A 23,284-nucleotide genomic window follows, 5' to 3' on the forward strand; every position below is an offset into this window, starting at 1 on the left:
GTCAGAGCATGATCTTCAGCAGAACAGCACTGCTCATCCTCACCAACAGCAGTCCCTCAGCAACACAGCACCTCTCCCACAACCTCTGCCCAGCTACTGTGTGCAGCCAGGGTAACTGCTCAGCACCCAGCTCCCCCCACAGCCTGTGCCATGCTGCACTGCTGCCAGGGTGCAAGCAGAACAGCAACTAGGCCACAGAACTAGGTTTGCAAAGAAGAGCATCATGCATCTTCCCCCACAGCCTTTCAGGAGAGATGCTTTTTACTTTGGAGCCAAAGTCCACGTCCCCAAACACAGTCTTAGTATGCTGTACTCTGAAATCAGGCAGGGGAAAGATTTGAGGTCACCAGACAGACACTGCTTACTGGTAGCCATCCATCACACCAGATCACAGCTATGCTTGGAGGTCATCTTCTCCACGCTTCTTGGAGGCTGCCAACATATAAACCAATAAAAGCTGAAAGACCTCATAGGATTTAATCACTGTAAGAACATACCTCAGCTTATAAAAGGAGGAAGCAGCTTGTATTTCTCATTTTGGACCTAGCAGCAACAGAGATTTCACACAGCAGGTTTTCAAAGAACTTCATGGTGTGCTCACAAAAAAGAGGTTGTTGGTGATGAAATCTGGGTCATATTAAGTAGTGGAGTGGAAGATAAAGCCAATAAATCTTTCTGCTCTACAAAAACCTGGCCCAAACATTAATTTATTGAATCTGCAGGTATAATTATACAGGATGCACCTGGAATGTAAATTTAAATCAGTAACATGGGAACAACCACTGCAAAGCATGTCCTTCTGTTTGCAAAGTGCCAAGCACTTCACATTAAGGATTCCTACAGAGGCTTCTGGGCATTATCACAACAGAAATAACAGCTTCCCATTCTGTAACCACACATTAGGACATTTATAGCTTGAGACCTCAGTGACTGGAACTTCACATTTCCTAGCTATATTCTTCCTCTTACAGAAGAAGCTCACAGACTTCACAGTAGGTCAGAACAGACCTTTGGATTACTATAACAGAGCTAAATCCTCCACAATTTGGAAAAAAATCTGTCTGGAAGAAAAGCCTGTGCCTGATTAGACCCATAGGTAGCGTCAGTGGCATGCTTAAGGTAATATTTTACTAAGATAGTAATAAGGAAGTTTCTGAGTATGTTTTTTGCCGTGTAAACCCTGGCCCCATGTTCTGTCCTGCATGCTCTTATCTACTTACAGATTGATTTTCTTAAAATGGAAAGATGTCATCTGCTGTTTTCATATCAGGCTGGCTTATGATTTCATGATACAATGAACAAGCGTATTTTACTCGGTGACAAGTAACTGAAAAAGTTCCCATTTAAATAAAGGCTGTGAATTTTGACTGCTGCTCAAAGACAGAAGCTGTGCTTCCCTTCCAAACTGCCTGCCCACCAAGCCAGAGCAAATACTTCCTGAGCTCAGGAACTGAGAGTCAGCCTCCCTGAATGTTTTACTCTGTGCCTGACATGCTCTGCTACCTTAGGCTAATTATATCATCTGTGCTCCTGGCTTATCCATGTCTCAAGTTGGCACTGGGACCTGTGCCCTCTTTTCCTTTGCTCCGTTCTGCACATTCCCAGCCTTCCCCAGCTGCTTGCTGCTATCTGACCCCGAACTTCCCCAGGCTCCACTTCTCTGTCGCTTTCCCTACCCTTCCGCCTGCGTTTTTGAGATACTGCCATACCTCAGTGTTTCTTGTCCTCTTGGCATTTCACTTAAGTGATGAGATGAGGCTTATGTTAGTATGAGTTCTTCAAGTCTACAACTGCGGTTTCTGAGGATACATGTTTGGAGACAAGGATTAGCTGTCAGATACAACAGGTGGTCAGCTGGATCAGCACTGGTTAGGAGTGCGTCCAACTGTGTGTTATTCAGTTGTAAGTTACAGAATAAAGATCTGCACCTGTGCCTGGCCAGCCTGTGGCTGCTCAAAAAGAAAAATTAGATGTCCCAACCCCCTCTGGTTCCTGTTCCACTTCTTGCCCTTGCTCCCAAGCACCAGCCCATGTGAATTCACACAGTACTGATGTCTACAGTCATACTTTCACACATCACTTTTCCATTAAATCCTTTTTGGCAAGGAATAACCAATTAGCAGGTAAATGCAGATAAAATGTTATAACTACCAGTGAAGAAGGTCGGCTGCTGAAGACTTTTCTTTCATTCTGAAGACAGTGTAATGTTATGTGAAAGTGTTGAAAGTTCTATTCCCTGCCTCTTTTCCTACAATGCACAGGCATGAGCATGCCGCATCTACACCCTCTTCAATCATGCTCAACAGAATGGAAGAAGCATTCAGAATCTTAAAAGTGTGGATTCAAATTTTGTGGGCTTAAAAACAAAACACCAAAAAGGTGACGTACACATTTCCGCAAAAGAGCAAAGGCAGAAATATACTCTTCTGTATAACCCAGCTAGCCAGCCAACCAAAATCAATTTAATTTCATAGCAGATATGAAACAACTCACACAGAGCTGCTGTTGCAAGCCCCTTTCTTGCCTTGGCCTGTCCCTGCTGGCAAGGAAGTGCCCAGCATCTGTACAGAGCACATCAGTGTTTATCTAGCACCACAACATTTTCTACAAGGAAAACTCAATTCTCTAGATGCCTCTCAGACTCCACTTAAACAACAAACAATTGAAGGTTATTTAAGCAAGTCACTGCTCTCACATGGCAAAACTCTTCTTCCTTTTATCGCTACTGACATCGAGGCATCTCTGCCTCTTTACCACTGTGTTATATCTAGAAAGCTGAGACCTCCCTTCCTGCCTTCACTGAGACGCTGCCTCAGTCAGTGTTCATTTATCAGAAACACCAGTGTCAACTTGCTCCCTGGGAGAGATCAGCCTATGCTGCTGCTCCAGTCAGGATCACAGCATTGAAGCTCTGGCGTCAAGAATGCTCATGTTTCCAAACCTTTCATTTTCTGATTTGGTTTTTAAGCGCTCTTTAAATATGGAATCCCCCAGGAAAAGGAGTATCCAATCCAGTTTTGATTGCTAAGTCTCTCCCCGCTCTCTTGGCTCTGTGTGCAGGAATAGCAAGGCAAACACAGAAGAAGAATATCTATCTCCACAGGGAGCCTCCTGCTTCCTAAGCCTTCCAGACTTAACTGCTAAAGCTGGTTTTATATTATGGACAGATTTGCTCCTTTGCATTGTCCTTCCACTTCCTCAGCTGCTTTTTGCTATGTTCACAAAGGTCTCTCATTTGAGCAACATTTCTCTCCATTCATTCTTTATTTATGTTGACTGCCTCAAAATAAAATTAAGAGAGACCTGCTGTGTTGCATTCAACCCCATCAGCTTCTCCCATCATCTGTGATGCGGCTCCTTTCCTCCTCACTAACTGTAAACGGCCCTGAATAGGTAGCATTTTCCCTTCCACATCAAGAATTGATTACATTCCTCCCTTAGGGCCAGATTCTACTAGGTCCTAAGTGCTATAATCCCCATCCATGTTTTAGTGGAAAAAAACAAAACCTTCAGATTATTAGCAAGGCTGTCCCTGAAGTTTTTATAACCTCGTGTGATCAAAACTTCAAACCTGCTAGGCAAGCTAGAATGTTATTTATCTGGGGAGGAGAGAGAAGACAGAGAAAGCAGGCAAACATACTGCTTTTCATCATAGCTAAATATTTGATCTGGCTCTGGTAGTACTCCTGGCAGAGAGCACCGAGCCACTTTACAGAAATTCTTTCTGGGCCTGGATTGAAGCAGTCTGGCAGAGCTGGACACAGATGACCACAGTCCTGCTTGCCAGGCACTGTCTGCTTGCCATATATGAACTTCATATCATGATCCTTTCACAGGCCCTAGCACAATGGTTTCCAGTGTGGACTGCCAGGGAGTGCACAAGACAATCCATGAGGGCGCTGGAAGAAAGTAGTTTTTGTACTGTTAACAAATACAAGATAAAAAGTTTAAATAATGTTTATTTCATCTTTATCTCATTTTTTGCTATTTTTGCATACATTTTATAATGTACATAGTATATTAGTACAGTAGTGCATGTATATAATTTATAAATAAATATATGCAGACTGGGGGTACCTGCTCAAAAAACTTCTACTGATAAGGGTGCATGATCAAAAATGTTTGAGGAATAACTGCCCTAGAGTTCTTCAGTAATTGCATTCAGGACTAAAGCAGCCTAGCAGCCACGGTTCACCCTCACTTTAGCAGAGAACTGAGTGCGTGCTCAATTCTCTAAGCTTCAGCTGATCTGCCTGTAGGTTTTATACCAGGATAATCAGCTTGCTTTGAAAAGGAGTAATTTCCCTTTGTCCCCCTAGAAAACTGTTCTTTTTGTAAGAACAGGGGAGTGGTGGTATCAGTCAGAGGTACTTCTGCATTGGTATAACAGTTTTCATGTCACTCTGCTTTTAGCATGATTCTGTACTGTATCATTAAAGTAGTACCACATATGCATTTATTTAAGCATGTACTTATATGCTTCTCTCGATTCAAAGGATAATGTACTATATTAACATCCCTCAACACTTACCTTTGAGTTTTAATTTGCATCACTCACAAATCAAAAGGATGTTTAACAGCCTTGTGTTTTTCTCTAGTGGAAATAAGCTTCCAGAGCACACACTCATTGTGCAGTCAGCCATGCAAATTATTAATCCTGTAAGAAAGACTGAGGTTGCAATAGTGGTAGGAAAGGAGGGAAATGTCTTTTTACTATAAAAATGCTCTGTAGTCTCTCTGCAGCCCCTGTTGTCCTTCCTTCAGGGCCTTAGGTCTACCACTCAATAGATTCTGGTCACTCTTCTCAAACCTTGGCAATCAAATTGCAACTGATGTGTTCTTCAATGAACATGGCTTTTTCCTTTTCATTGTGCGTCTTAATGTTAGTTTCTACCACTTATACTCAGATCTGATACCAAACGTACTACACTGTTGTAAGTATATAAAATGCTTATTAAAACCTAATTAAATGCTATGTTTAGGGAGCAATCCAGTCATACAACTTGCCATTGAATTTTAGGTATGTAACAATGTTGGGCATTTAAGTTCATCGTATAGTCAAAGCAAACAGGTTGTGCTTTCAGTAAACATCAAAAGCGATCTCTTTTAAGAAATTTTTGAGGCTACAGTTCGGAAGTTAACTGACAACAGTAATCTTTCTTCTAGGGTCTCTTAGGCTCCAGTCCAGCAGAGAGCATTTGAGGCAGATACTTAACCTTAAACCACAGTGATCAAATTACTCTTAGGCACCAGTGCAACACTACAGTGAAGTGCATGTTTTTGAAGTGAGATTACACATGTTTCTTATAGCCCAGGATTGCTCCAAACAAATGATTTACTGGTATAAGTATTATAATATGAAGTGATGCTATCTAAAAAAAAACCAGGAACAGCTACAAAAGAATGAGTAGTGAGAAGTAAAGTACAGAGTCCTTGAAGATACAGCAAAAGAGGCGCTTAAAGACTCTGGTTAGGAAAAAAAATATTTTTACTTGAGTTTAAAAGCTTGCCTACTTTCTCCTCCCTCATCTAAATTACAGACAAGGCAATTAACAATGGCTGTCACAGTGGTCAGCGGTGGTCACAGAAAGCAAAACATAAAATGTATCTGTGTCTCCTTTCTTTAGGAAGCATTCAAGCTCTACCAGTATGCAGAACAGTGAGTTCAGCTAGTCTTAAAGAGGAAGAGAAAAGCATCGGCCACACCAAAACAATTTAAACATAACATTTTGTTTTCTTTATAGAAATTGTCACTTGGTTCACCACATCCTCCTGCCTCTAGAACCAGTGTCTGAGGGATAGGGGGCTCCAGAGTACACTGTGCAAACGAGGGGAGAACCAGACATAGGAGACCCAATCCTCATCCCCACCAATAGAGTCGAGGGAGAAGGGAGAATATTCCTTAAATGCTTGCTGCAAAGAACTGGGCTCATTACTCAGTGCATTAGCCTCTAAACTTCCACTAGTCTCTTCTACTAGGCAGCAGGAGCACAGATGCATTGACACCTCAGTCCCAATAAAATGCTCACAGAAAGCTCTGTGCAGGGGCAGCTGACACCCCCGAGGTGCAACCTTCATCCAAACAGAAGGTTGATTAATCATGGGATAACCAAACCCATAGATAAGCACCACTCCTATTAGATCTGAAACTCATATTTTGTTGAGCTGCACGCTGCAGTCCTTCCAGCTTTTTAATGCTAAGTTTGATGTTGTAGTGGGTGTGACAGTTGTTCACATATTGCATCTCCCACACAAGCAGATCTGGATCATCCGCTGTAGCGGATGTGGGTGAGCAGCGTGGTCAGGGGCATCTGGCCATTGCTTTGGTATGTTAGAAGTACCAGCTGTCATCTTATATGACACTATGAACCCAAGAACAGGCAGAGTCTGGTTTCACACGGCTTTGCCTCTCAACATCAACTAGCTTTTTCATCACAGGAGATGCTGTTAGAGCCTACAGGCTCTTCTCACTACAAACATGCTGTCTAATAAGGATTGAACTCAGGCAAGGCATCTTTCAGCAAGGGCAATTCAAAAGGCTGTCACCCCCATCAGCTATTTTTGCATAAGGTAGGTGAGAACTCAATACCTGGAAGACCTTTACCTTCTCCTCCCACTGCAATGGACCTGGGCACATGGGGCAGAGCAAAATTGCAAAAAGCCTGGCTTACTAAGCAGCAAAATTTGAACAATGAATCCCTGCCCCAGACTACCAGCAATTTTAACAGAAACAGTGGAGACATGGTGTCCAGCAGAGCCCAGTAGAATAAAAAAAAAGATGTCGCATAATGACTAAGAACATGATGTTAAAATGTGAAGTATCGGTAGGATCTATATTAAGACACAAGAGAAACGTTCATTTTTATAACAGCAAAGTATTCTAGGAAACAAAATACAATTAGAGAAACTAAATGCTGTAGCAAAGAAGAGCAGGTTAGGAAAAGGTTACGGTACAGATTAAAAGGATTCAATAGAAATGGAAATCTTCAAAGTAAAGTTTTGAACAGCTTTTGTTATACTTGTTTCTTGCTCCTTTTCTGATTAAAGTACTGTGCTGAAGCATTCTCCCTTTAGGTGCCCATTTCAGCTTAAAAAGAAAGAATCCCATCTCCCTTTTATCTTAGGAAGAAAGCTGACATTAGAACAATTGGTAGTGCACTGCTCGATGTCAAGCTGCTCCAGGTCAATCCCTCAGACCCCTTTTGAGTCAACCTTCCAGCAAAAGACCTGAAGAAAAGGCATGGTTTGTATTTTAACATTTCACTCACTCAACTGCAATATCTGCCCATAACATGCTATCAAATGTTTCTGCTTCAGCATACAATACAAATGGCTGCTTTTAGAAAGAAACTAATTCTCACTTTCTTTTCATTGAATTCAGGGAGTGATAGTCAACAGCCAAAAAGAAAAGAGTTAAAGACTGGTACAATCTCAACAGCAGCATTAACAGTGTCAAGTCCATTTCAAATTCCGTACCCACTTTGACAGTACCAATTCAAAAATATCCAGAACTGAATATTTTACACCCACCACCTGTACCCAAAAGCAAGTAGGTGCTTGTGCAATAATATGCACTTAACAAAGCTTAACGTGGTTTGTATTTACCCCAGTCTAGTGGGACTGTAGGATTAGGTACTTCTGGCTATACTCCCACCCCTCTTACCCAGAAACAGCCGTGCCTTGTACAGAAAGATCCAAAATGCTCTTTAACCAAATAAAATGGGAAGAAGAAGGAATTGAGGCCAATGTAATTCTCAGGACACAGAGATTCATTATAAACTAGGTGCACTTCAGCTGTCAGGGCAAAGATTTTGCCTTCATTTTCAAGGCAACTCATGAAGTTCATAGGAGAGTAGGTTTTATGAGTCTGAGGACAGGACACCAGAAGCTGCAATACCTGTGGCAGAGTCAAAGGCATAAAAAAATCCAAATCTTGCAGTTTAGTATATTTTTTGTTTCTAATCATCAAATACTAGGAGCCCCATAACAAGAACCTGAGTGAATCCAAGTTCAAGGTAACACGTTAAACTGAGAAAGACTTTCAAAGAGAAATAAGAAGACTTGGTGACTTTAAACTTGTTACTCTGATCTCAATACTCCTCAAAGACTGAATAAATTTTGGAGGAAAGACTAATCAAGGACATCAAGACAAATGCAAAGCATTTGTATCATAGACAGGTCACCTCAGAATCATTTTTAGCGGGTAAGCTTCGAAGGTATTACTTACAGGATAGCTGAATTTATCTGTTCTGTTTCTAGCTAGGTACTTGTTTATTGGCAACAATGGAGATAAGCAAAAGAATGTCTCCTCTTTACCCAGATCCTTGACTGAGAGAGGAGTTGTCTGGATGAAGGCAGGTGACTTTGGGAAAGAGATTGTTCCATTTTTTACTATAACATGGAACTAGAACCTAGTGTATGATCAAGACACTAACGGGCAATGCTGGGCTGATCATCCTACTAGATAGTAGCTGGATTTGTTGGCCAAAATAAATCTTGCAAACCAGTAATGAAAGTTTTTTCTCTAATTATCTGCTCCAAGACAATCTCTTATTTTGCACAAAGTGATGCACAACTGACTTCTAAACCAGTGGTTTTCTAGGTAGCATTAGGCAGGTTTTTAGTTATCTGTAGTGAATATAGTGACATATTAGTACCTTTGAATAAGGAACTATAAGACCTTACTTGGAACCGTGTTCAATTTCCCAACAAAGAGTTGATCCTAAACTGTGAAAGACTACTACTACTAGAAGTAGGGGTTTATTCTTGCAAGGGAAGATTGTGAAGAAACCTGTTACTGTCTCATTTTTAGCCTAGGGGGGGGGAAAAAGGCAGCAAATCTCTTAAAATATACTTGATGTAAATATCAGGAAGAGAAGACCTAAGTGCCTCTTTGCAAGATGAAACAATTTTGCAATGCTCACAAAGAAGTGAAGAAACACCCTTCTGATACCCAGTCCATGAACTGGAGAAACATGAAGTAGAATTCTGTTGTCCTTTCTTGTCAGGACATCTGTTACATGGTCATCAGTTATTGCAGGCATCTGGACTGTGACTTAGTTGGGCCTATTCCAGACCTGTGCTTATTTTCCTCCACACATCCATTCTCATGGTCTACAGAGATTTGTGTTGGGATTCAGCTGCAAGGAGGCTCTTCATACCTCAAAGAGAGTCATGAAAGAAGGCAAGTACAAACCTAGGCACCGCTGGATGGTGCAGTAACTAAGTGCCTCCATTAGCATTGCTAATCTCACAAGTATTTGGGCAGTGTTTTATCAGGGATCCCTGGCATCAGATTAGTGTTTTTAACACGCAGGAGGTGGCTCAGAATGTCATTTGAGCAGAGATAAAAGATTCATGGACACACAACACATTATCATAGAATTGAGCATGAGAACAATACCCTAACTGTCAAGTGTGCCTGGACCACTTTACTGGGGCAAAGGGAAGTTTCATCTTAACAGATCAGGAGACCTTCTGTGAGCACACAGCTCCTTCCCACAAGCTGTACAGCTTTTTCCCTGCTCCCAAAGCTGATGCTGGAGATGCAAGTAGCAAGCCTTCTGCATAGCACTCCAACATACAACTTGCCACTAAGCAGCTTTCTGAGTGTTTGCATTTATCTTAAGCAATCTAAATCAATCTTAACCAAAAGGAGAAGCGCGCTAAAAGGGACCTCAGGAAGTCCTTTAAGTCCAGGCCTCTATCCTCGTTCAGCACACATACTGGGTTAGCACCACTTGTTCTTAGGTTTCCAGTGACACACCTCATGTCTTCTGCAGCACTGCACTTCTGAGAATTTCTATCACGTCTGATTTAACTATCCATCAATTCAACTTATATCTGTTAGTCCTTACATTCAGTTTTCAGAGCAAATAAAGCAGATAATTCCCTTTCCTATAATAGCCCTTACTTATCCATATGGCCACTTAGCTTAAAAACAGAATACAGAAAGTGGGTCCAGTTAATAGATTTTCTGCTTCTCAGTCCCTTCTCTTCTCATTTGACTATTTGCTTCTCACCTGGGTTGGTGACTGAGACTCACTCTCCTAAATGGCAAGCCAGTCTCATCGCAAGTCTTGTACGCTCTGTTTAAATATCTGGGGAGGATGTTTGCCTTTTAATAACAACATGACACTGAGTCACATTTGTCTGGTGTTCAGCTTCAACCTCCAGTTCCTTTTCCACCTAAACACTTCTTCCCCTTCCCCTCCATTTTCCACTTCTGCTGTTAGTCACTGCTGCCTTCACACTAAGAATTTCTCTCTTGCACCATGCCATTTTCCCCCCCAGACTATTTCAGGCTGTCAAGAACCTTGCAGATTCTCAGCCTGTCCTCCAGTGTACGTGGAGTCACTCCCAACTTCATGTTATCCAAAAGCTTAATAAACAAATTCAGTAGTCCACCTCCAGTCAGGAAGGCGGTTTCAAATTCTCATTAAATTAAAAAAAATAAAAATCCTTCCATCAGAACATTTAAGCTTTTGCCAGATCTTTATGCAACACATTTTTGGAGATTCTGGGCCAGACCTTATTGAATTCAAATGGAGACAGAAACAGACATTTGCAGTAAGGACGATTTTAGTGAGAATACCTGACAGGGACTAGATGGTATTTATTCAGTCAAATGTCTCTGCATCTGCCTGCTTCTCCCCCTATACATTTTAATCTCTGCAAGGTTTGTTGCAACAGATATAGCATAACACAAAGCACAATGTGAAACTCTGAGCTAGTAATGCAGAGGTGGTTTCTGCCTCAAGAATTTGCTTCCAATTCAGTATAGAAAACAGGGAGGCAAGTCTGACGGGGAACACAGCAATAGTGGTGGGCCTCCACAAGGCTCAGATAGATCCTAACTATGCACAACTGCTCCAGGCACCAAAACCACCACGAGCTGGTAACTTGTTTCATACATAAGAAATAAACACCAAAGGTAATTTGAACCAAAAAGAACTTGTGGGGCACCTATGAAATAGAAAGGTAACGAGAAGACAGTGCTATCTCCCAGCTGCTCTGTGGCAGTAGCCAGGCTTTCTGTGGCTGACGGGAGGGCTGGCTACCAACAGCCTGAGCTGTAGGGACAGGGTAAGGAGAGCCCAGAGCCATTGCAAAGTGGGCTGGAAGAGCGGCCCAATCGAGCACTGCCAAATTCCTGCTCAACACCTTTTTTTGTGGAAAAGACATTACAGAAAGTCATGGCTTTTGCCAAAGAGTTTGTTCAAGGAGCTGCTGCCAGTGCCCCAGGGGCACCACCATGGCTGACTGTCCCTGCCCTGCCCCCTGGCCCAGGGCTGTACATCAGCCCCCAGGGCTGTCAGCCCCTGCCCCAGCAGGGCCAGGCTCTGGCTCACCACAGCCCTGCCCAGCCAGGGGCCCACATCCTGAACCAGCCTCAGTCCATCCCCAGGGCTGCCTCGGTGTCCTTGGCTGCAATTGCCCTGGCTGGGGCAGTAGGACGGGCTCTGGCTGACAGGCCCTGCTCTGACAGACCCCCATGGGGAGGCCCCCATAGCACCCAGCCCACAGGGAGCCCGCAGACCCCACGGGGCACAATGACATGGGGCTGCTGTACAGGTCTGACAAGCTGTTTTAGACCATCTCTGATGTCAGTTTAAGTGTGAGTCATTACCCAGTACTACAGAAGCAGATGAAGGCCCTTTTTGAGAGGGTCATTCCTTATTTATCAAGCACAACCCCGTCAGGTGGAAAGAGCAGGATGCCTTTTACTCCAAAACCCATCACTCTTTTCCCAATGGGGGAGATTCGTGATATGCTTAAAGCCACCTCCTCTCCTTACCCTTAAAAGAAAGGGCTGAGACTACTTGCAGCAATGTTAGTTAGCACTATACATACAGCTACAGATCACTCAAAGGCACGCCAAATCTTAGCACTTAATTTCTTTTAATCTCAAAGCCAATCACAAGAGGGAATTAACACAGATCTCACAAGTATAAACCTTCAGACATTGTATTTTATTTCATCTCAAACCAACCAATAACTACATAACAGGACCAGTTTGTAAGTAAGGAATAACCATGACAGACAAGAAATGAGGAAAAGTCTTCAGTTTAAGGAGGTCTTCTCATTTAGTGATCCTGTTCAGAAATATAGTCCAACAAGCTAGAAGCCCTTTGAAAGGCTAAATAAGAATTTATATCCACATATGTATTTATATCCATAATGCAACATATTCAGCATGACAGATGTAAGAGCATCTTAATATTTTTCAAGATCATTTTGGGAATCCCTTGCCCCAAACCAAAGCTGGTTCACTTTTGCTAGGCCACTGCAGCAAGTGAAGGTTTACGAACCACCACCCTGCCCTCTGGGGAAGGCTGGCCACCTCCTGCCTTGCAGTCCAGTTGAACTGTTTTCCGTTTACCGGAGAAGAACAAGTAAAACTAGATTCCCATCCCAAATGCCATAAGCCATATGCGTAAGAGCATACATGTATGAGTTTCGATACATATAACCTCTTCAAAGTAGTTTTCCTGGGCATGAACTGACAAGATTACCAGTGCCCAAGCCCTGTATCAGCAGGGTGCATCCCTCCAGCAGCAGACAGCACAGTGACATCAATGGGAATAGCCACACACCCACAGCTACACGCTGCACACCTACAAGTGCTACCCACCGGGAAGTTAGCCAGCATCTACCTTTCAGAAAAAGCAGAGATGACTATACGCACTGAATAGTCAGACTTTCCACAACAGTGAATTTCGTAAGTAACTTAAAAAAAGAAAGATATTCTCATTTTTTGCTCCAATTTAATCTTTCATACACACCCACCTCTCTGCCATATGTAATCAGAAATGAATCACAGTTATAACAGCAGCTGCTTTAAGTCTTTTTTCTGCTTTTTCTTCACTAGAAATAACACTTCCACTTGTGCTCACTGATGGGCTTGCTGTATCTTTTATCTCAGTCCAACAGTCTTCCTGTCCAACGCACAGCTAATTCCCCCCATCCATACAGACATACACAATATTTTTTGCTTCTGTCTCCTGTGTATCCCTGTCTGATATGATTTTTGCATCCTTACAGTATGCCTCCTTGACTACTTCAGTTTGCCCAGTTTTCAACTGCACAGCTACAGCTTTGTGTTGCTTGCTGAATAGAAGTTGCTTGGTTTTGTTCTTTGTCCTTCTTCAAGGCAAATATAGTTTGTCAATACAGGTCATGTGAATCCCTCGTGCTGTCCAAGAAAGCAGAACTGAAAGCATGCTTTCTATCATGTGCCACTAATACCAGTTGTCTTCACAGAAAATCAAGAGATAATCCAGGAATAATTTATACAGAGCCAAAATAAGCTAAGGAGCCTTCCAAGCCTATTTCCCTGCAGTCCCTCAATCAGGGAGCTCTCGCTTAGTTTTCAAAAGACCCACTCAGTTATGCGTCCGTTCATTTTCAGATAGAGCCAGTGACTGATTAACATCCTGTTCTTTAAGGAGTATAAAGTGGGAGCTTGGATAAGCTCCTAGAAAGGATGTCTTGCCACAAGGAAGCAAGATGTCAAATGCTAGTATTCTCAGGCATTTGTCTTAGCCATACATTCCTTTTGAGTCCATCTGTTCTGTTTTCTAAAACATGCCGAATTTTTGGCAGTATTTGGAAGGTTGAAGTATTTGAGAGATTATATTCCACTGACCTCTTTTATTTCCAAAATGCTAAATCCATCTACTTCAAAATTTTGGAAGCTTGAGCATAAACACATGAACAAGCACACCTAAGACAAATATCCAGCTTCTTTTAAGTCTATGGCATCCAGGACAGCTTCCTGTGACCTAGCAGTCTATACAGAATTAGCAAGTCAACTCCACTATTAGCATCCTCATAAAACTCAGCAGAGAGGCTGATTTCCTCTCCAGGTTGACTTAAAGGTATTCAGACAAGGAAGTTATTTGCTGTACTGTTCCTGTGATGTTGACAAAAGGACATGAGTAGCTGTAGGAACTAATCTACTTCTTTTAAATGACCCCATCAATAGCTGCAAGGGGAAAAGACTCACACAGTAACAGATCTAGGAGTAAATATGCTTTTTCTCTGTAAAAGGTTAGACAGTGTCTATGGAGAAGACCTTGATCTGCAGTGCTTATAGACTTTCATGTCTCAAGTACCAACCAAAACTGGTACTCTGTATAAAAGCAGAGAACAGTTTTTTCCATGTAGTTTATCAACACTATGCTATTCCCGAAGTGCATGTTTAATAGCAGAGGTATGGGCAAAAGAAGGAAGGGAACACAGCTAAGTTGCACTAAATTTTAGAATCAATAAGGCTGTCACGTTGTGCACTTGTTCCACTTCAGTGACAATGGAAGCAAGAAAATGTGCTCTAAACCCAGTAAAACCATCTGAAAAGCACATTTAGATTTTGTAAGACATACGAGATATTAAGACTTTGCATAATTCACTTATTTAGCAAAACTTAAAGCCTTTAAGTCATCCTATAAAGGCTCTGCAAAGTAGTAGTGTATACCTTTGTGACGTATTTATCATATCTTCCTAGAAGTGTTGTGATGCTATCATTTTAAGTAATTTCTACTTAGAATGCAAAAACAGTTTATACAGATATGCATTTTTTTTCCAGTATTTTCCATGGTTATGCAAGTCAAAAGCAGCTAAATTATCCGATGACATAAATAAGCAGGAACAAGTCACATCAGCGGCACTTTATCCACTTACAGTCAGAGAATTCGGCCTGGGTATTTCTGAAGCAGAATCTGCCATAAGCGACTAAGTAGCTTTCATAGCTTTTCTTCCACCTCTGGAATATTTAAGTATTGACCTCAATCTAATAAGACTAAAGCTTTCAGATTCTATTCAGGACTTGAACCAAGATCACCACCACTGTTAGATGATGGCATGTATACAGCTGCCTTTTATGGCCCAGCCTGACCCAAGAGCTCTTCCTCCAGGTTGCCTGCTGCTGGAGTGCTGCCTTCCCATTTGCCTGCCCACACTCTTGGGAAGAGTATGTGCATTGGATCTTCCCCTACATCCTGCAAAGACTTTCCACAGCTCTGTTCAGTTACCATTATATCCATTCAAATAACAGCTAAAAGCCTTTCTCCCTTTACTTGTATCACTTCCCTCTCCTTTGATTATTTAACTGAATTGTTTAGCTCTGCTAAAACTATTTAGAACACAGGTCAAATGAACCACTCCATGCTATATCAATATATATTGTATTGTATGATTCACTGGAGACTAACTTGAAAGAACTAAATTAATTTTCCTTATTTAACATTCATAAAATAGTAACACTTCTGAAAAAAAATCCAAGAGTGAAGTTTTATCAGCTGACATGCAAACAGACACTTGTAATTAAACACAAGAAAAGCCTTTTTTACTGTGAGGGTGGACACAACCTGGAATTTAAAGCAGTGCCTTGCTTCCTTGACTTTACCGGAACATGCAGGCTCATTTCATCTCTCAGGTAACATACCCTCCCTTGAGCAGAAGGCCATCTCGCACGTGGCAACCATGATGGTATCAAAGACGGTTTCCCTTAACCTGCTGTTTCTGGAAAAGAACAGTCTCATTTAAAAAAAAAAAAAAATATTTAAAACTACTTTAAATACTCATTTAAACCTCTTCAAGGTGACAAGGAGAGCCTGATTGCCAGATGCGGTCTATGCAACTTCTCCCTAAGAGCATGCTGTTCTTCTGGAGTGTGTTCTTCAAAGATGGTAACTTACAGCACATTTAGTGTTTCAGATAAATACTCTGGAAATCCAAAAAAAAGCTAGTTACACTCTCTAAATGCAGCTTGAAGATGAGCTGCTATACTCTTTCAGCAATGAACATTCTAAACATTTTGTCCTTGGGTCTAGGCTTAAGAATAGGGTTTGGAGGGAATAGAAAATTAAGAAAACAGTAGCACCAACCGGCTGTAACTTCAAGGACTTCAGCATTAACTTTTGCTCAGACTTTCCTGCTATTACTGTCACCCTAAAATACCATCCCTAAGAACAGGAAGTGCTCTTACAGCTGAGGTCCAATTTTCTGGCTGCTGAACTATATGGATATAGGAAGCACTGGACCCTAGGAAGAGAACGCCAGCTACCCCAATTCAGGAGCAGCAAGCTGCAGCAACATCAGGATATTTGCACCTTCTAAGGCCCTCCATGAAGAAAGACCAGAACCAATAGTCCCTCTACCTATTGCAGAACATTTCCTGGCCAGATTACTGACCTAACAAGGGAAAGCACCACCCAGAGCCACCCCACTCCTGAAGGAAGGAAGAACACACCAATTAAGTCTGAGGCAGGAGCGACCAGAAATGAAGGGTTGCGTTGCGAAGTAATAGTTGCTTGCTCGGTCTCTCCATTTCAATTATGCTTACCCTATACTCACAGCAATTTGTTCTCTTACTCTTTCTGCACTTCCACAACTAGCTCTGTCCTGCCTTCAGAGGAAGGGAAGCCAGAGGAGCCCCAGCTATCTGTCCATTCAGAATTTAAGTACAGTTTGGGCAGAGGTCAGACCTCCTTTACTAGAAGGATATCTGTTTGTAGGTTTACTTCCCAACAAATCAATTCTGCTTCCCCTTCACAGCAAGGTTTGGAGAGAATGAGAATGGAGATGCCAAAACATGCCTGAAACTAACATTTGATCATGGATGCCGTCACAATACAGTTGGGATTTTTCTCAGCAACTAAAGAGAATGATTTTGCAGAATAGCTTAACTGGAAATAACAGAAAGTGCCAGCAAGCCATCTGTTCTAACCTCTGTGTTAAAGTTAACAGCTATTTTGGATTTCCACAAAGGAAGTCAGCTAAATCTGTTAATGTTTGTTTTTTTTTTTTTTCCCCCAAGGAGTTGAAGCACCCACTATATTTATTAAATGGAACAGGAACAACAGTAAGTGGAGATCCCTGAAGAAGGGGCAGAAAACAAAAGTCAGGGACACAAACAGCACAGTCTTGTGTAGCGATGCCGTCCGGTCACTTCTCTCCTGATACAGAAGCCAATACAGACCTCTCCCAGCTTGTCAGACCCTGCCGCACGGGAAGGCAAGCATCACCACGAACACATGCAGTGATTGACTCCAGATTGAGGACACTCTGAACCATCTAACACTGCCAGCAGCCCCCAGCACATTTGGGCCTCTAGTGTATTTTTGAGATGAAGTATCAGTTAGCCTGTTTGTGCTCAGAACTAATTCTAGGGATGGATACAATACTTTAAGACTTGAGTTTAATATTGAGGCTGGGGAGGGAAAGGCAATATTAAGTAATTTACTCAAAAAACCAAAAAGACAAAAAGGAAAAAAGGAAGTGGTATTATCTTCTATTTGTAGTTAAAAAGACCATGAGAGTTTTATAAGTGGCTCTTTTTTTTTTTCTTGGGAGCTTTAGCTCATTCTCATTAAGTAACTTAAACCTTTTCCTCCTCTGCAATTCCCTTTCATGAAGAGGCAGTCTCCCAAACTGAACAGCTTGACACTAGGTTTGATCCTAGTCTGATTCAAGGATTTATTTCCAGCATTGACGTAGCTGAAGGCTCATGAGACTTCAGTCCACAAGGACATTTGTCTTCTGGCATCAGATGATGTCAAGTACATGCCACTAGGATTCTTCTCTTGAGATTCTGACCAGAAGTCCACACTTGGAAGTTTTGGTGCTAACCAAAGGTAAAACTTATCTCAGTCTCATGAAAATCTTTTCCTTTTAAGCTCAGAACCTGTAAGAAGAAGGATTCTTACATCCAACACATCAGAACTGAGAATACAATTTTGTTAGTGCTCTGTGTCTGATCCTGCATTTCATGCTTGTACTCCACTAGTGACTGAAAGATGTGCTGTCACTGCAACGGACAGCTGTCTTGACCTCGGCGGAGACCTTCTCCTCAGTAGGTATGGATCTGAACTCTTGGGTCAGAACAGTGTCCAGTGAAGTGACAATGGTGCCAGTACAAGTATGCTTAGCACGACTCCAATTATGATATATGCATGGTCTAAAACTAGTCAATCTACAAACTAGAACTGTAAGAGCTTAGTTATATACAATGCAGTAGTTTCCACAGCTTGGAATTTAAGTAGTCAAAATAAAAATATCACAGAGGGTACATGTTTCACACATATCAAATCAAGACACTAACTGAACTTCGGCCAAACCAAATCACCATGCTATGCAGCATCTATCATCATCATCATGATCAACAGAATGAAAGGGCAGCAGCAACCTCTCCTCTATCTATTACTGGGAGGAAATATTCACAGCAATACCCATACAGCTTCCCCAAGAGACGTCTGCATCTAATTCTGACAACCTTAAATCAGACTCCTTTATTTCAAAGGGAATCTGAATCTGTGAATTAATAGGTCATCGACTTAGTTCTTTCGCAAATCAGCATTAAAACACTAATCCCAGGTCTGTCTATGTTAAAAGTGATATTACTATAAAGTAATGATATGAAGAAATAAGCCAGCAAAGGCAGAGAAATTAAGTGATAACTGATGCTGAAATAGCATCATACCATGAAGCCTATGGTCCAGAACCTGATCTTACATATGCTTATCACAGAATGGTTTGGGTTGGAAGGGACCTTAAAGATCATCTAGTTCCAACCCCCCTGCCATGGGCAGGGACACCTTCCACTAGACCAGGCTGCTCAAAGCCCCGTCCAGCCTGGCCTTGAACACTGCCAGGGAGGGGGCAGCCACAACTTCTCTGGGCAACCTGTTCCAGTGCCTCACTTTGCCCTCACAGTAAAGAATTTCTTCCTTATATCTAATCTAAATTTACCCTCTTTCCGTTTAAAACTGTTACCCCTCACCCCATCACTACACTCCCTGATGAAGAGTCCCTCCACTTATTTCCTGTAGCCCACTTGAGGTACTGGGAGGCCGCTATAAGGTCTCCCTACAGCCATTTCTTCCCCAGGCTGAACAACCCCAACTCTCTCAGCCTGTCCTCAAAAGGGGGGTGCTCCAGCCCCCTGATCATCTTTGTGGCCTCCCCTGGACCCCCTCGAGCAGGTCCATGTCCTTCTTATGCTGGGGGCTCCAGAGCTGGACACAGCACTGCAGATGGGGTCTCACAAGAGCAGAGCAGGGGGAGTATTCATAGTAGTCTGAGTAAGAATCATCAGTAAAGCTTACAGATTTCTTTAAAGAGGCACATCAGCTTGATCTTTAAACATTTTACAGAGTCTAGCTATTTCTAGAGGTAGATGCAACTTCTCTTTGCACACCTGTCAGAAGCATGACAGAACTTTCTCTGGGCTCCAGTGCTTGCTCCACCTTACTCCCCCATCCCAAGCTGCCTCCTCCGAGGTTCCTGTCTGTCCCATTGCACAAATTTCAGCACACTACACCAAGTGTAGCAGCACTCTTCTGCATTTATCTTTTAACAGCAAAACGAAGGAATTAAACACTACAAAAATAAACAGCGAAGACAAGCAACCTTAAGACAGGCAAACTGTCAGCTTGGTTGAGGCTGACAGCAATCATCACATCCTGTCCTGAGATGCAAATGTTTTATTTCACATCCTAGCTCTTCATAACCATTAATCTTTTTTTGCAAAGCCTTGCTGCTACACAGCTCGGTTGCTGAGGCCTGCAGATATGTTATAATGGCTCCCTAGGCAAACCAGTGGTGCAACTGGCTACACAGGCCAGTCCACTGAGATCTCAGTGCTGTGCACTGCTGCTGGAGGTCACGTCATGTCATGTCACCACCCTCCTGGCATTCACTGCGGCCGGGAGCCGTGCAAGAAGGGTAAAGGCCAGGGACGGCTGCACAGAAGCCTTGCAGCCAGAGGGAATCCCGGCCCCAGAGCCCTTGTGCACCGCGCAGGGGAGCGCTGGGCAGGGCGCCCGCACCGCCGGACCAGCGGCTTCCCCCACCGGGGAGGGGAACCCCCCGCCACACCAGAGCGCAGCCCAACAGCGGCCCGCGCAGCGCACCCCGCGCCGGGGAGAGCCCCTCGGCTTCCCGCGGGGATCCCCGGGGCTGCTGGCGCCCGGGGCACGGCTGCAGCGCCGGGCAGGCGATGCCTGTGACTAAGCACCCGCGGCCTCCCCTCGGCCGGGCGCTCCCCGCACCAGCGCGCCCGGCGCTGGGCACCCGCGGCCTGACAGCAGGGCCGCTCCCGGGAAGAAGGCACCTGAGCCCCTCCCCGAGGCCAGGGGCCGGGCACGGGCTGGGCACCCCCCGCGGGCACCCCCGCTCCCAGGGGCCGCCCAGCCCCACCGCCCCCTGCCCCGGCAGCCCGCCCCCCGCGTACCGCTGCCATCCTTGAAGTGAGGGGGTGGGACGTCTCGCAGCGACCGGGTCCAGCCCCCCTTCTCCGCTTCCTCCTCCTCCTCCTCCTCCATGGGGCCGGGGCCGCCCGGGACGGCATCGCCGCCGCCCTGCCGCTGCCGCCGCCGCTCCGCCGGGGTGGCCGCCGCCCTGGGGGTGCGGCGCCGGGCCGCCCTGCCCCGCGGGCCCAGCCCCTCCGGGCGCCCCTCATCGTCCTCGTCGTCCTCCTCGTCCTGGGAAGAGGCGGCGGAGCGGGAGTCGGCCGAGGTGCTGTAGAAGGGGTTCCCGCTGCTGTCCTGGCCCGACTCCCCGAAGACGTCGTCGGAGATCTGCAGGCTCTCGTAGCGGGAGCGGGCCGCCTCCAGCAGCGACAGCGCCTTCCTCCGCGCCGGCCCGCCGCCGCCCTCCGCCATCATCTCGGCCGCCGCCAGCAGCCGCCCGCGCTCCCCTCGGCCCGGCTCGGCCGGGTCCTGCGGCCGCAGACAGCAGCCCAGCAGCAGGAGCGGCTCGGGCACGGCGGCGGGCAGGCAGGGAGTGGGGGGAGCCCCGCCGCCACCGCCGGGGCTGAGCCCTGCCTCCCGCTCCCGCCCGCACCACCCGCCCCTGTGTGTGTGCAGGGACATGGGGGGAAGGAGCCAGCTCAACATCTCCAAGTACCACATCCAGCCAATTACCGCGGCAGTCCGCGCCCGGGAGGTGGGGTTATATGGGCGCCGCGGGCCGCCGCCGCCCGCCCCCCGCCCGCCCCGCCGCCGCCCGCCGCTCCGCCCATTTAAAACCACAGCGCCGGCTGTGCCGGGGCCGCCGCTGCGCGCCGCCGCCGGAAGGGGGGTCCCTGCGCCGCGCCCGGCCCCGGCCCCGGCCCCGGCCCCGGCCCCGGCCCCGGCCCCGGCCCCGGCCCCGGCCCCGGCCCCGGCCCCGGCCCCAGCGGAGCTGTCCGCCCGCCCGCGGTGCTGGAGCCAGGCAGGGCAGAGGCAGGAGCGCCGGCCTCGCTGCCTGCAGGCCTGGCAGGAGCGCCCGGTGTGCGGGGAGGGGTGTGAAGGGCTCCCGCGGGCACGAAGCCACCGGCGGGGTCTGGCTGCAGGGCCTCCCGCAGCCGCGGCCTCCCCAGGGAGGAGAAAGGCGCTGGGTAGGTCCCCGGTGGGTCAGGGCCTCGACGGTGTGGCCGGGGCCGCACCAGCACATTGTGGCTTCGCGCAGGCCGGGGAGTGTGAGCAGGGACATACATGGCGGTCGGGGCCCTGGTGTCGCTGCCCCAAAACAGGGCACAGAGCTCCAGCGCTGGGGCGGCCCTTGAAGCAAAGCAGGGAAGGTTGCTGGCGCACAGGGCTGCGGGGCACCAGGCACCTGGGCACCACGGGCTCAGGCTCTGGGGGGGCTTTGCACGAGTGTGGGGTGACATGCGTGCTCCTGCCCATCGCTGGATCCAGCACTGAGCACGCTGCAGGTTGGGGGGCTGAGCATCTGTGGTGTGTGGTTTGGCTTCTTGGGTGAGTATGGTGTGAAGTAACCACTCTTCCAACATTGACACTGATTTAAAAGCAATGTGGTGGCACAAGAAAAACAATGAAAGTGAAAATACCCATGCCCTGACTGGGTTAGTTAAACATGATTCAGAAATATCCCTGTAGTAACCTAAGGATTTCATACAGCAGCTGAAGCCCCTGGTTGTGCAGCAGTCAGAACAGTCTCTCTGATGTTACAGGAATGTTTGAAATCTCTGATCAAGGTTTATTATTATTACTATTGGCATCCTACTGTGCTGCTTACTGTACAAACACTCATTAAGAAGACAGTCACTGCCTCCCTTCTCGCCGACAGCGATAGCAGCTATGGAGCCTACCCTTTCACAGCACTGCTTTCAAAATAAACAGTAATCGGATTCTGTGGATTGATTGTATGCAACTGGTGGGGCATATTATTTGCATTTTTTGATGCAAACTTTCAGTGTAGGTTAATCTGAAGATCTGTTAGTGCTACAAATTTTGCAAATGTTATAATACCAAATGTTTCTGTCTTTAAAAAACAAAGATTAATGTCCTTCTGATGATTCTAAAGGACTCTGGCACAACCTGGAATATGATAAAAGCTGGACTGTGTAGGTATTTAAAAGACCAATCTTATGTTCTATTCAGATATTTTTAAATTGCAATGACTTCATTAAAACTTTAAAGTTCTGTGTAGTGCATACAGCCAAATCCAGAGAAAAGAATCCATCTCCTGTGCGTCCTTCAGCTAACAGAAAAGCCCAGTGTTATTTGAGGGGTGAGATTTAAGCTGTATTTCTACCTTGAAAAAATCTCATAAGTGTCTTATTGATTATATTAAAAAATTAGTACGTTTATATACAAATGGATTTTTAAAATTTTTTTACTGCCAACTTAGCCTGTAACTTGAGCATCACACTGAGTTCATTTCATCTCACTGGTCACCAGAAATCATAGCTCTATATGCCAAGCTATCCTTTTAATTGCATCCATGCCACTCTGAATACCCGGAATACTCTGACAGGAAGGCATAACTGGACTTGCAGATTTTTTCTTGTTGGTAATAATGAGCGACCAGCTTGAACCTCATGAATCCAGTTTGCTGGGTTGGCATGTAGAAAACAACAGATTTTTCTTTACAAATGTCTGTTTTATATGCAGTTCCCATGAAACAAAAAATAGTGATGCCCTGTGATGACCTTCTCACATAATGATTTTTAAGACTGAAAAAAACCACTTTAAAGATGCTGACAGGTTCTTTGTACTAGAGACATCAAAATAAACTTTTAATTTGTGGCTCGATCCATGTGATGTAGAATTCACCTCAGTTCTTTGAAAATGTCCATGGACACTCAAATGTCTTTAAATTTGCTATTTTTCAGTAAAAAACAGCAGCAGGAAGGACTGCTCTGAAGACCAGGACAGAAAAAGAAGGTTTATCAGAATGGGCTCCCAGTAAAAGTATTAATGGGAACAGTCCAGAGACTGAAGAAACCCAGCCTTCTCTAGCTGGGCAGAAAGTGGGAAGAAAGACAATTTCTTCCAAC

General features: G+C 45.0%; 1 protein-coding gene across 1 annotated transcript in view; it reads right to left on the reverse strand.

The window, feature by feature from the left end:
* Window positions 1-20,861, reverse strand: part of PGBD5 (piggyBac transposable element derived 5) — a 73,251-nt gene extending 52,390 nt beyond the window's left edge. Inside the window, exon 1 of the mRNA XM_074818510.1 lies at window positions 20,234-20,861. Within this exon, the coding sequence (XP_074674611.1) occupies window positions 20,234-20,666 (433 nt within the window). The 5' untranslated portion in view covers window positions 20,667-20,861. The remainder of the gene's footprint in view (window positions 1-20,233) is intronic.
* Window positions 20,862-23,284: the final 2,423 nt, after the last annotated feature.

Source organism: Strix aluco, chromosome 3 (genome assembly GCF_031877795.1).
Source record: "Strix aluco isolate bStrAlu1 chromosome 3, bStrAlu1.hap1, whole genome shotgun sequence".
In the NCBI taxonomy this organism is placed as follows: domain Eukaryota; kingdom Metazoa; phylum Chordata; class Aves; order Strigiformes; family Strigidae; genus Strix; species Strix aluco.